The sequence below is a fragment of the Nerophis lumbriciformis genome, linkage group LG26 (assembly GCF_033978685.3).
Source record: "Nerophis lumbriciformis linkage group LG26, RoL_Nlum_v2.1, whole genome shotgun sequence".
Taxonomy (NCBI): domain Eukaryota; kingdom Metazoa; phylum Chordata; class Actinopteri; order Syngnathiformes; family Syngnathidae; genus Nerophis; species Nerophis lumbriciformis.
Window position 1 is genome coordinate 8,910,286 of NC_084573.2, and position 13,121 is coordinate 8,923,406.

Consider the following 13,121-nt stretch of genomic DNA (forward strand, 5'->3'; position numbering starts at 1 on the left):
GTTAAAGGGGAACATTATCACCAGACCTATGTAAGCGTCAATATATACCTTGATGTTGCAGAAAAAAGACCATATATTTTTTTAACCAATTTCCGAACTCTAAATGGGTGAATTTTGGCGAATTAAACGCCTTTCTATTATTCGCTCTCGGAGCGATGACAAGGTGACGTCACATCGGGAAGCAATCCGCCATTTTCTCACTTTCGTCGGTGTGTTGTCGGAGGGTGTAACAACACGAACAGGGACGGATTCAAGTTGCACCAGTGGCCCAAAGATGCGAAAGTGGCAAGAAATTGGACGAAATTTGTTCAAAATACGAGGCTGTGGGGAAAGCCGACGAAATGGTCAGTCGTTTGTTCCGCACACTTTACCGACGAAAGCTATGCTACAACAGAGTTGGCAAGAATGTGTGGATATCCTGCGACACTCAAAGCAGATGCTGACATCAACTCCAAAACTGGACAGATCAGCTTTCAGGAAAAGAGAAAGGATGAGGGTATGTCTACAGAATATATTAAATGATGAAAACTTTATTCATTACTCGCGGTTTTACGTAAATTATACATAAACTGTGTTTACCAATAATTTAGCTTAAAAACATTTATTTTTTTCAATCATTCGAGTACATTCGGGTAGTCTTGTGTAATGCAGTATTTTGTGTCTATTTAGGTATGGTTAACCTGAGTGCTGAAATCGTGGAAAAATATATGTTCTTAGCGCGCCTGAAATGGGCTGTCTGCACTCTCAAAGTAAGAAAAGTTTTGTCATTTTATTTAATCTGAGCGACAACTTGAGGCAGTTTAATGTTGATTAACGTGGACCCTGACTTAAACAAGTTGAACAACTTATTGGGGTGTTACCATGTAGTGGTCAATTGTACGGAATATGTACTGTACTGTGCAATCTACTAATAAAAGTCTCAATCAATCAATCAAAAAAAGCACTTTATATGTAGAAAGGTTTTGTTAAGAAACCATTCTGAGCCTTTTCTTATTTAGTTTTTATTTTATACATGTTGACTACATTAACCCTGGCAATGAACCCTGTGTGTCTATATATGTATGTTATGCCATTGTTTACAAATTTGGTAGATAAATAACCAAAAAAAATTATATTTTGTTGTTTTCTTATTTAATAGTAAAATATGTTTTAAAATGTAAAGGGGAACATTATCACCAGACCTATGTAAGTGTCAATATATACCTTGATGTTGCAGAAAAAAGACCATATATTTTTTTAACCGATTTCCGAACTCTAAATGGGTGAATTTTGGCAAATTAAACGCCTTTCTATTATTCGTTCTCGGAGCGATCACATCGGGAAGCAATCCGCCATTTTCTCAAACACATTACAAACACAGAGTCAAATCAGCTCTGTTATTTTCCGTTTTTTCGACTGTCCAGAAAATACGGTACTATTATCAGCTCAGTGTTAAAGGGGAACATTATCACAATTTCAGAAGGGTTAAAACCATTAAAAATCAGTTCCCAGTGGCTTATTTTATTTTTCGAAGTTTTTTTCAAAATTTTACCCATCACGCAATATCCCTAAAAAAAGCTTCAAAGTGCCTGATTTTAACCATCGTTATATACACCCGTCCATTTTCCTGTAACGTCACATAGTGAAGCCAACACAAACAAACATGGCGGATAGAACAGCAAGATATAGCGACATTAGCTCGGATTCAGACTCGGATTTCAGCGGCTTAAGCGATTCAACAGATTACGCATGTATTGAAACGGATGGTTGTAGTGTGGAGGCAGGTAGCGAAAACGAAATTGAAGAAGAAACTGAAGCTATTGAGCCATATTGGTTTGAACCGTATGCAAGTGAAACCGACGAAAACGACACGACAGCCAGCGACACGGGAGAAAGCGAGGACGAATTTGGCGATCGCCTTCTAACCAACGATTGGTATGTGTTTGTTTGGCATTAAAGGAAACTAACAACTATGAACTAGGTTTACAGCATATGAAATACATTAGGCAACAACATGCACTTTGAGAGTGCAGACAGCCCAGTTTTCATCAATTAATATATTCTGTAGACATACCCTCATCCGCTCTCTTTTCCTGGGGGTCTGGCGGCAGATTTCTTTGACTTTATCGTTGCAAATGCATCTGCTTTGAGTGTCGCAGGATATCCACACATTCTTGCCATCTCTGTCGTAGCATAGCTTTCGTCGGTAAAGTGTGCGGAACAAACGTCCAATTTCTTGCCACTTTCGCATCTTTGGGCCACTGGTGCAACTTGAATCCGTCTCTGTTCGTGTTGTTACACCCTCCGACAACACACCGACGAGGCATGATGTCTCCAAGGTACGGAAAACAGTCGAAAAAACGGAAAATAACAGAGCTGATTTGACTCGGTGTTTGAGAAAATGGCGGATTGCTTCCCGATGTGACGTCACGTTGTGACATCATCGCTCCGAGAACGAATAATAGAAAGGCGTTTAATTCGCCAAAATTAACCCATTTAGAGTTCGGAAATCGGTTAAAAAAAATATATGGTCTTTTTTCTGCAACATCAAGGTATATATTGACGCTTACATAGGTCTGGTGATAATGTTCCCCTTTAAATTTTAAAACATATTTTACTATTAAATACATTCACATTAATTACCCCAAAAATAGACACACACACACAAAAGTACCAAAAACTAGCATCGTTGAGTACCGCTTTCTACTTCAAGGTATCCATCCCTGCTACCGTATTTTTCGGACTATAAGTCGCAGTTTTTTTTCATAGTTTGGCCGGGGGTGCGACTTATACTCAGGAGCGACTTATGTGTGGAATTATTAACACGTTACCGTAAAATATCAAATAATATTATTTATCTCATTCACGTAAGAGACTAGACGTATAAGATTTCATGGGATTTAGCGATTAGGAGTGACAGATTGTTTGGTAAACGTATAGCATGTTCTATATGTTATAGTTATTTGAATGACTCTTACCATAATATGTTACGTTAACATACCAGTTGGTTATTTATGCCTCATATAACGTACACTTATTCAGCCTGTTGTTCACTATTCTTTATTTATTTTAAATTGCCTTTCAAATGTCTATTCTTGGTGTTGGCTTTTATCAAATACATTTCCCCAAAAAATGCGACTTGTACTCCAGTGCGACTTATATATGTTTTTTTCCTTCTTTATTATGCATTTTCGGCCGGTGCGACTTATACTCCGGAGCGACTTATACTCCGAAAAATACGGTACTGCCTTTGTATTGTGAATGTTCTTACCAAAAATATCATGTATTGTTACACCCTTATTCATCTCAAATTCAGTCAAGACATTTTTTTGTATACGAACTCAGCAAAACATGGACGTTTTTCCCGTTGACATATTTGTCACGCGGTGAAATAATCAGCTCATTACAATGCACCAGAGAAGACGACCTACGACTCTTCTGTCCGGCTTGAATCCCAAGTAAGAATCAATGCCTCAGCAACAAAAGAAAAAAAAAACCGTTAGATTGACTTTATTAAGATCTAATGCAATTGGCCTCTGATCAGAGTGCTCGTCTCAGGGCTAATGCGATTTAGTCTGCCTTCACCGCCACTTTTGCCCGCCGTCACAATGAGACCTTTTCCAAGAAATTGATTTGGGGGGGGGGGGGACGTCTTATGTGAGGTCATTAGAGTGTGACGCTGCTTGATTTGAAAAATAAAAGTTGAGTATTTTTTATGGACGTGAGTGCTGAATAGGAATTGGACATGTCAGTGGAAATCTGGTCTAAACCAGCTTGTCTGTGCACACTTCCATGATAAAAAAAACCAAAAAAGTTTATGACTATCTAGTGAATGTTGTGCAGGTGCAACATGGAGGGCAGCTCACCTCCGCTGGCGTACTCCATCACCAGGTAGAGCGTCCTCTCCGTCTCAATCACCTCAAACAGCTTGACTGCAAGACACATGAAGGACGAACAACATCAGCTCGTGTGTGTGTGTGTGTGTGTGTGTGTGTGTGTGTGTGTGTGTGTGTGTGTGTGTGTGTGTGTGTGTGTGTGTGTGTGTGTGTGTGTGTGTGTGTGTGTGTGTGTGTGTGTGTGTGTGTGTCGTGACCACTCAATAAGAAGCATGCTGCGGTGTTTGTGCAGCACGTGGATATGAAAGAGTGGGAGACGGGCTAAAAATAGACAAGGTGGGATGGGAGACGAGCAGAGGGATAAATAGACGTTTGCTTGGTGAGTGTTTACTATCAGCTTGGTAATTATAAATCACAGTCCCGCAGAGCACGTTACACTGCATAGGAAAGAAATCAAACACGATTAGAGGCCAATCATTATTATAAGAAACAAAAAGGTGTAATGCCATCAAGTCCGCTTCTGACTGGACCAAATGTGCATGACAACAGGTGTATGTGTTTGTGTGTAGACAGTAGGGATGTCCCGATCCAGGTTTTTGCACTTCCGATCCGATACCGATATTGTTTTTGCAATTCCGATCCGATACCGATACTGACCTATCCAAGCATGTATTAAAGTTTAAAGTTATTTAGCCTACTTAGTTGTCAGAATCATGTTGAAAAGGGTTTTAGTACTCTTGATAACAACTAGCCAGCTGAATTAGGGGAGTTTGAATAATACACAATGGTTGGTAACAAGAAACTGACCTGTTTATTCAAGGATAAACACAAAATAGACAAAATTATACACGACAAACAGAAATGGCATCATTGAAACAAGGGCTGGGCAATATGGCCTTTTTTTAATATTGCGATATTTTAAGGCCATATTGCGATACACGATATATATCTCGATATTTTGCCTTAGCCTTGAATGAACACTTGATGCATATAATCACAGCAGTATGATGATTCTATGTGTTTTGATTGATTGATTGAGACTTTTATTAGTAGGTTGCACAGTGAAGTACATATTCCGTACAATTGACTACTAAATGGTAACACCCGAATAAGTTTTTCAACTTGTTTAAGTCGGGGTCCACTTAAATTGATTCATGATACAGATATATACTACCAGATATATACTATCATCATAATACAGTCATCACACAAGATAATCACATTGAATTACTTACATTATTTATAATCCGGGTTGTGGAGGGGGGCGCCGGATGTAAGTGTCAAAAAGACAGCCAAAAGAGTTTGATATGAGAATAAATCTAAAGTTAAAATATAGCACCCATTTGCAGGAAATGTAGTCTTGATTTTCAAAATGTTCTTTCAAGGCTTGCATGTCTACATTAAAACATTCTTCTTCATACTGCATTAATATATGCTACTTTTAAACTTTCATGCAGAGAAGGAAATCACAACTAAAAAAATCACACATTTTTCCATACGGTGTTGATGTGGAAATTTTTTGCTTCAGCATTTTGATGGTGTGGACGTGTGGCACCGAATGGAGATAAGCGTCTCGACAGACGTCACAATATTTGAACAATGATGACGAAAACTGTTTTCTCTGTCGTGTCCGTGTGTCGAAAATTGTTATGCGCTTATTTTTTTATTAGATTTTGTGCGTGGCATATAATTGCTATGCGCAGAGGACTCTTGAGCAGTGCGTAATTGCACAGGCGAGCACCTTAGAGGGAGCGTTGCTCGCACGGCTGCGCTAGCATCACAGCTAACATTAGCCATACTGCTACCTCTCTGCTCGGGGAGGACGTATACGTATGTGACGTGTGTAAGAAGGTGCGCTTGCTGTCTGTGAGAGGGAGACACAAAAAAAGAGTGAGAAGAGCCTGTCGTGTAATGCCAGCAGCTAAAATCAACTGTGTGAGAATCTATAGACGTGTGGATGTGTTGAAGGTGTGCTGGAAAATGCGGAACGGAAATTAGGAGCAGCAGAAAAGTGGAATGTATTATTTAAATAGGTGCGTTGGAAAACACGGACTGGAGTTTTTTTTTAAAACTGGATCTGGATCGGCATTTTCCCATGCCTTGCCGATACGCATTTTTTTGCAAATATCGGCAGCCGATCTGATCCAAATATCGGATCGAGACATCCCTAGTAGACAGAGACAGTTTTTAAACTACACCTGCGTGGAAGGAGATTGTTTAACCCCGGATATGCGTTCTTGAAACGATCCGTGGCCTAAGGCAGTGTTTTTCAACCACTGCGCCGTGAGATATTGTCTGGTGTGCCGTGGGAAATTTTGCAACTTCACCTAATTGGCCACATCAAAAACTGTAAGATCAGCACTGTGTGAGAACGTTTTAACAAAAAATGGGCAACAAATTATGTTAGTATCTGCTTTTAAATATTTAGCATTTTTAATTGATGACCACTTGAGTTTTAAGGAGCACATTCAGTATGTTGTAAAAAAACAAACAAAACTTTTACTAGGATTTTATTATAGAAACAAGTCTTGCTTTTCTTTTACTGTGAAACAGAAATTGGTGGAAACAACCTTTTTACCTGTTATTGACTATGGAGATGTGTTGTACATGAATGCTACTGCTGGTTGTCTCCACAAGCTGGATAGTGTGTACCACGGGGCACTGTATGGCGTCACATTAGTGCCAAAAATCCGAGCGCATAAAAACTGTTATCGCGCGCTGATTCTCCACTTCGTGCGCGCGCGCGCGACACCCTTTTGCGCGCACGTGGTGCCTTTCTGCGCGCTCTCTGTGTACTCCTGGCATCTCTCCTCGCGCTGTCATGTTTCTTTTTGGCACTTTGGGGCCGGGTATGCTTAGACGGCCCCTTCTTTCTGATTGGTCAGGCGAAAAATGCTGAAAAATGCTCAGAGCCAATCAGAAGTATAGCAGGGCGGGTCATCGTCAATATGTATCAAGATTTACGGAGGAAGAAGTGGATAAAAAAATGACGCGCGCTGATGAAGGTTATTTCATACCACATAAACACAATACAGGGTAATACAAAATGTGACCCAAATAAATAATAAGACAACAAACACAATAACCACATCTTTCAGCCAGAACTGGTCCACCAGCAATAACATCCAACCATAACATTATTTTATATTTTCACTTCTTCTTGAACATTTGTTTTCTAATTTATGGAATTTCTTTTGATTCAGCCATAAAATTAATGAAATAATCTTTGAATTTTGTTTTTAAAATGTTAAAAATAGCTTTTAATAATGCATTCTGAAACAGTTTAAAATGATCAGAGAACTGACTAACACTGACCCTACACAACTATGTTGCACAATTAAGTCTTTTTTTTTTTTAAAGCGAAAGAGGTAATTTCAACAGGTACAGCATCCTATGTCATATCTACATGTAATAAGATTTGTAACAAGGCAAACCGTTTGTAAATTGGTCGAAAATCGAGCAAGTTATGGTAATTTAATTAGTACATGCACCATTGACATCAATGTAATGATTGAGGCTAGATGTCCGAGGTAAGATGGCTACAACGTTGCTACGCTGGAGAATGATTGGTCATATGAAAAATGCTCAGAGCCAATCAGAAAGGAGGGGCCGTCTAAGCATACACGCCCCCAAAGTGCCAAAAAGAAACATGACAGCGTGAGGAGAGATGCCAGGAGTACACAGAGCGCGCACAGACCGAGACGGCGCACGCGCAGAAAGGCAACGCGCGCGCAAAAGGGTGTCGCGCGCGCGCACGAAGTGGAGAATCAGCGCGCGATAACAGTTTTTATGCGCTCTGATTTTTGGCACTAATGTGACGCCATAGCACTGAGATTCATCACCAACTGCGCTCCCCTTACTCACCATTGTGTGTTATACTCAATGGTTAACTGGACATCTTTATGTGCTCGACGCCTCAATCATTGGTATGTTTTCATCTACAAAACCATTCTGGGTATCACTCCATCTTATCTGTCTTGTCTTTTAACAAAGAAACAAGGAAGTCACAATCTTCGTTCAATGAATGTTCTGCAATTTGTCGTCCCCAAAGTAAGTTTTCAGCACCGAAGGCTTGGAATAACCTACAATCAAATATTAAACTTCAAACCCTAGTTACGTTGAATGAGTTTAAAGCTTCTGTGAAAGGACTGCAGTCTACCTTGTCTGTATGCACATGTGTCATGTGAGCAAGTTTTAATGTTGTAAATGTGATGTTTTATGTATTTGTTTACTGTTTTTAATGTAACCTTGCTGCTGCCCTCTTGGCCAGGTCTCCCTTGGAAAAGAGATCTTTGATCTCAATGGGATTTTACCTGGTTAAATAAAGGCTAATAATAATAATAATAATTGGTCTAAAAATATTTTTTTGCAAATCAATAATTAGAATCTGCAAATAATGTGCGGTTGTCGAGTGTCTGTGCTGTGTAGAGCTCGGCAGGGTAACCATGTAATACTCCATATCGGTAGGTGGCAGCAGGTAGTTCATTGCTTTGTAAAAGTCGTAATGCGTCGAGGATGGTTTGTCGTGATCCCAATATGCAGAGCACAGCGGGAGAAGGCGTGCAGGTAAAATAGTATGTAATGATTAAACCAAAAACGAACAAAAGGGAAAGGAAAAGGCACTGAAGTATAGGGATGGCTATACAAAACAAAAGTAAAACTGAACTTGCTACAAAGTAAACAAAAACAGAATGCTGGACGACAGCAAAAACTTACAGCGTGTGGAGCAGAGATGGCGTCCACAAAGTACATCCGTACATGACAATCAACAGTGTCCCCACAAAGAAGGATAGCGTACGCACAACTTAAATAGTCTTGATTGCTAACACAAAGCAGGTCAGGCAATAGCACTGAAAAGGAAGGAGTGAAGCTGCTACAGGAAAACACCAACAAAACAGGAAGGAAGGGTCACCAAAATAACAGTGCAAGACAGGAACTAAAGCACTACACACAGGAAAACAACAACAAACTCAAAATAAGGCACAACAACCTGGTGGCGTTTCATTTTTTAAACTTTTCTGTTTCTATTTAAAAAAATGTGCCTTAGTTCAAAAAAGGTTGAAAAACACTGGCCTAAGGTCATACCCTCACAATCACAGATCGTTTCAAAATCACATATCCGGGGTTAAAACGATTTCCATCCACGCAGGTGTAGTTTCAAAACAGTCTCCGGCTACACACAAACGCATACACCTGTTGTCATGCACATTTGGTCCAATCAAAAGCAAACTTGGTGGCATTCCACCAGGGCTTTTCAAATACATCATGACGAAGGCCGCAGTTTCTAGAGCCCAAGGGCTCAAGGGCCCGACATTGAAATTTGGATGTTTCGTCAGAAATTAGTTAAATTCCTTTGAGACTATGTTTACTTAATTGCAAAGTAAAAACATCAGCTTTCCACTGCACTGCCTTGTGGATCAATAAAGTTTGTCTAAGTCTAAGTCAATAAATGAATTATTCTGCCCTCGCTACTCGAGTCCAGCATGTGCAGCTCAACAGATGGTTCACAGCATGAAGAAACAGAAGCTCCAGACCTTCTTTTGAAATATTAATATAATCTTCCTTCATTTAGGTTTGTAAGACTGAAAATATAAACGTAAAACAAACATTACAAAATCATGCATCATGTCCATTGTGTATTTTATATAAATAAAATAGGTTTAGTGTTAATACATTCACAGAATAAACTACATGTGATTACTCAAATAGTAATTTAACAACATCCACAGCAAACATTGCACAACGCATGTGACTCATCACAATTAAACCTAAAGTGTCGCTTTATTGCCCTCTACAGGTCAAATTTAGCGCTACATGTATTAAACGAGGTTTGATCGTTACTCTTAGACAAAAACAACACGACCACGAATACAAAAAGACATCACAAAGTCAAAAATTCCAATACAAAAACGAAATATATTTATGCACAATGTCTACTTATGAAGATTAGACCAAGTTTTGTGTGGATTTCTATCGTTCTTGCTGCCTGTCTGGAACACTGTCGCCCCTTAAAAGGTCAGACGGGAAACAATGCCTTGAGCACTCACTCGGGGCAGAACATTCATACTTTATTGTCCAGTCGTTGTTAAAAGTCCAGTTTTTGCAATTTTAATTTTTTTCCAGGGTTGAATGAGTAGTCTTCTTCTACTCACCCCGCTGCTGCTTCAGTGTGACACATATGCCACGCTGTTGCCCTCAGTGGGGTGGTGGGAGAACTGCATACATGATCAACCCTAGTTTGAAAGGTTTAATCAAGTTTATTTGGGCAATGTTCGGCAGGGCATATGAAAAGCTTTGGCGGCATTAAAACCTTTGTTATTATGTTTATTTTGTTATACTTGACGTACAATGGCATGTACATTATCTTTAAAACCAGCCTGCAATTACACATAGCCCGGGGAACATTATGAATGTTTTTTTAAGTGCCTTAAGCGCCCATACACTCGTGGAATTATAACATGTTTAATCTGCAACATGGTGATTTTATTGCATGTGCAGTGAAGTGTACACTATTTCTAAAATCAGCACACACTGACGAGGAGCCAAGGAAACCTCTTGAATGTTTAAGTGACTAAAGTGCACGGACGTTAATCATCAATTTAGTGATATATTACATGTGAAATTAAGTGTCTTTACTAGTGATGGGTCCGGCAACACCGATGCATCGGCGCAAATCCAAGAAAATATATTAAAGACTTGGTCTTCACTTGGAATAAGCGGTAGAAAATGGATGGATGGATGGGTCTTCACTTGTTTAAATAAATTCATTTATTTTTTTACTTTGCTTCTTATTACTTTTAGAAATACAATTTTAGAGAAAAAAATACAACCTTAAAAATGATTTTAGGATTTTGAAACAAATATACCTTTTTACCTTTTAAATGTCTTCCTCTTCTTTCCTGACAATTTAAATCAATGTTCAAGTAAAAAAAAAAAATTTTTATTGTAAAGAATAATAAATATTTTAGCTTCTGTTTTTTTGGACGAAGAATATTTGTGAAATATTTCTTCAAACTTACTATGATTAAAATTCAAAAAAATTATTCTGGCAAATCTAGAAAATCTGTAGAATCAAATTTAAATCTTATTTCAAAGTATTTTGAATTTCTTTTAAAATTTTTCTTCTGGAAAATCTGGAAGAAATACTGATTTGTCTTTGTTAGAAATATAGCTTGGTCCAATTTGTTAAATATTCTAACAAAGTGCAGATTGGATTTTAACCAATTTAAAACATGTCATCAAAATTCTAAAATTTATCTTAATCAGGAAAAATTACTAATGATGTTCCATAAATTCTTTTTTTAATTTTTTCAAAAAGATTCAAATTAGCTAGTTTTTCTCTTCTTTTTGTCGGTTGAATTTTGAATTTTAAAGAGTCGAAATTGAAGATAAACTATGTTTCAAAATTTTATTTTTATTTTTTTCGTGTTTTCTCCTCTTTTAAACCGTTCAATTAAGTGTTTTTTTCATAATTTATTCTCTACAAAAAACCTTCCGTAAAAGGAAAAAAAAATGTACGACGGAATGACAGACCCAAATACCCATTTTTTTTTAATATATATAAATTTATTTATTTAGCTATTCTTGTTTAAATCACACTTACGTGTAACTTACAAATGACAATATATTTATTTATTTAAGTGTGTATCAAACTGGTAGCCCTTCGCATTAATCAGTACCCAAGAAGTAGTTTTTGGTTTCAAAAAGGTTGGTGACCCCTGTACTAGGGCATAAAATCAGTGTCAGTTGAGTCGGTCCATAGGTTGCCTGTAGGGATTTTTAATGTCCAGCAGATGTCAGTATTTAGTGACACAGTATCGACACAGTATCAATACAGTTTTGCAATGTGTCAAAACGCTTCATGACGCCTCATCAACCCATCACTAGTCTTTACCATCAGTACACACTAACGAAGAGGAGGGATACATCATGGTTTTTTTAGTGGCTCGGTCACGCCCTCCCCCATCTACACAAATGGAACCAGCACACGCAAGTTAACTTCATGATCCGTCGTTAAATAAGGACTATAATCATGAGATAATGTAGCACATTTGTTATGACACAGAAAAAAAGTCTTGCTTGTCAAAGTTGTCCCATCAGCTGGAGGTCCAACAGCCATCGTATACAAAACAGCTGACTGTCAATAGTGTCGCAAAGCCCATTTTGATGAGTCTTTTTTATCAATATACAGAGAAAATAGCAGCTCGTTTACATTCAAACATACAGTAAGTCCTCTTATAGTGTGTTTAAAGCCGGCTGAGCTTTGGAAATGACGGAGCACAACCGTAACGTCATCAGGGGAGTACAAGTTTCCGTTTGAGCCGCGTACACTGCAAAAAGTCAGTGTTCAAAAACAAGAAAAAAAACAAAAACAAATTTAGGGGTATTTTATTTGAACTACGCACAATTATCTGCCAATAGAACAAAAAAAGTTGGCTTGTCAAGACTTTCAATCAATCAATCAATCAATGTTTATTTATATAGCCCTAAATCACAAGTGTCTCAAAGGGCTGCACAAGCCACAACGACATCTTCAGTACAAAGCCCACATAAGGGCAAGGAAAAACTCACCCCAGTGGGACGTCCAAAACAAGTAAAATTAACTAACTTCAATGAACCCAAAAATACCTTAAAATAAGTATATTCTCACTAATAACAAGTGCACTTTTCTTGATAGAAAAAAAAAAAAAAAAGACCTTTTTGCTCAATATGTTGAAAAATATTCTTAAATTAAGTAAATGCTAGTGCCATTATCTTGACATAATGATATGCGCCCGGCATTACATTTCTTGAAACCAGCAAACTTATACTAAAAACTAATTTATTGTTCTTAATGGAAAGGCAACAAGGCAACCGCTTGTTACTCTCGGGGTCTCCTAGCCGCTCAGGCAAATCATATTGTCTAAAAATGCATTTTCCCATCGATAACATGACATCATCGCGCCAAGTAAGTGCTCTTTCAGTCAATTAGTGCGCATATATACAGCCCGGCCCCCGGCCAAAATTTTTTTAATTGTAATTTTGAAGAATTTATCTGAATGTGCATGAACTATTTTTGTTCAAAATTGTTAGAAATGTCACATGTTAAATGTTTAAATATTAACTGTCCTTTACTGTACTGTGCCAACTGTACTACTATGAGTACGTATTTTCTATTGTTTCATTGAAAATAAATAATATATATATATATAATAATGTTTTTTTTTTATGCGTGAAATAAATAAATAAATAAATAAATGGGTTGTACTTGTATAGCGCTTTTCTACCTTCAAGGTACTCAAAGCGCTTTGACACTACTTCCACATT

At 37.9% G+C, this 13,121-nt stretch overlaps 1 protein-coding gene across 16 annotated transcripts in view; it reads right to left on the reverse strand.

The window, feature by feature from the left end:
* mark3a (MAP/microtubule affinity-regulating kinase 3a) overlaps nucleotides 1-13,121 on the reverse strand; it is a 113,955-nt gene that overhangs the window by 46,818 nt on the left and 54,016 nt on the right. For all 16 annotated transcript variants that reach the window (XM_072916243.1, XM_061987444.2, XM_072916244.1 and 13 more), the window contains exon 6: nucleotides 3,846-3,911. In XM_072916243.1, the coding sequence (XP_072772344.1) occupies nucleotides 3,846-3,911 (66 nt within the window). The remainder of the gene's footprint in view (nucleotides 1-3,845; nucleotides 3,912-13,121) is intronic.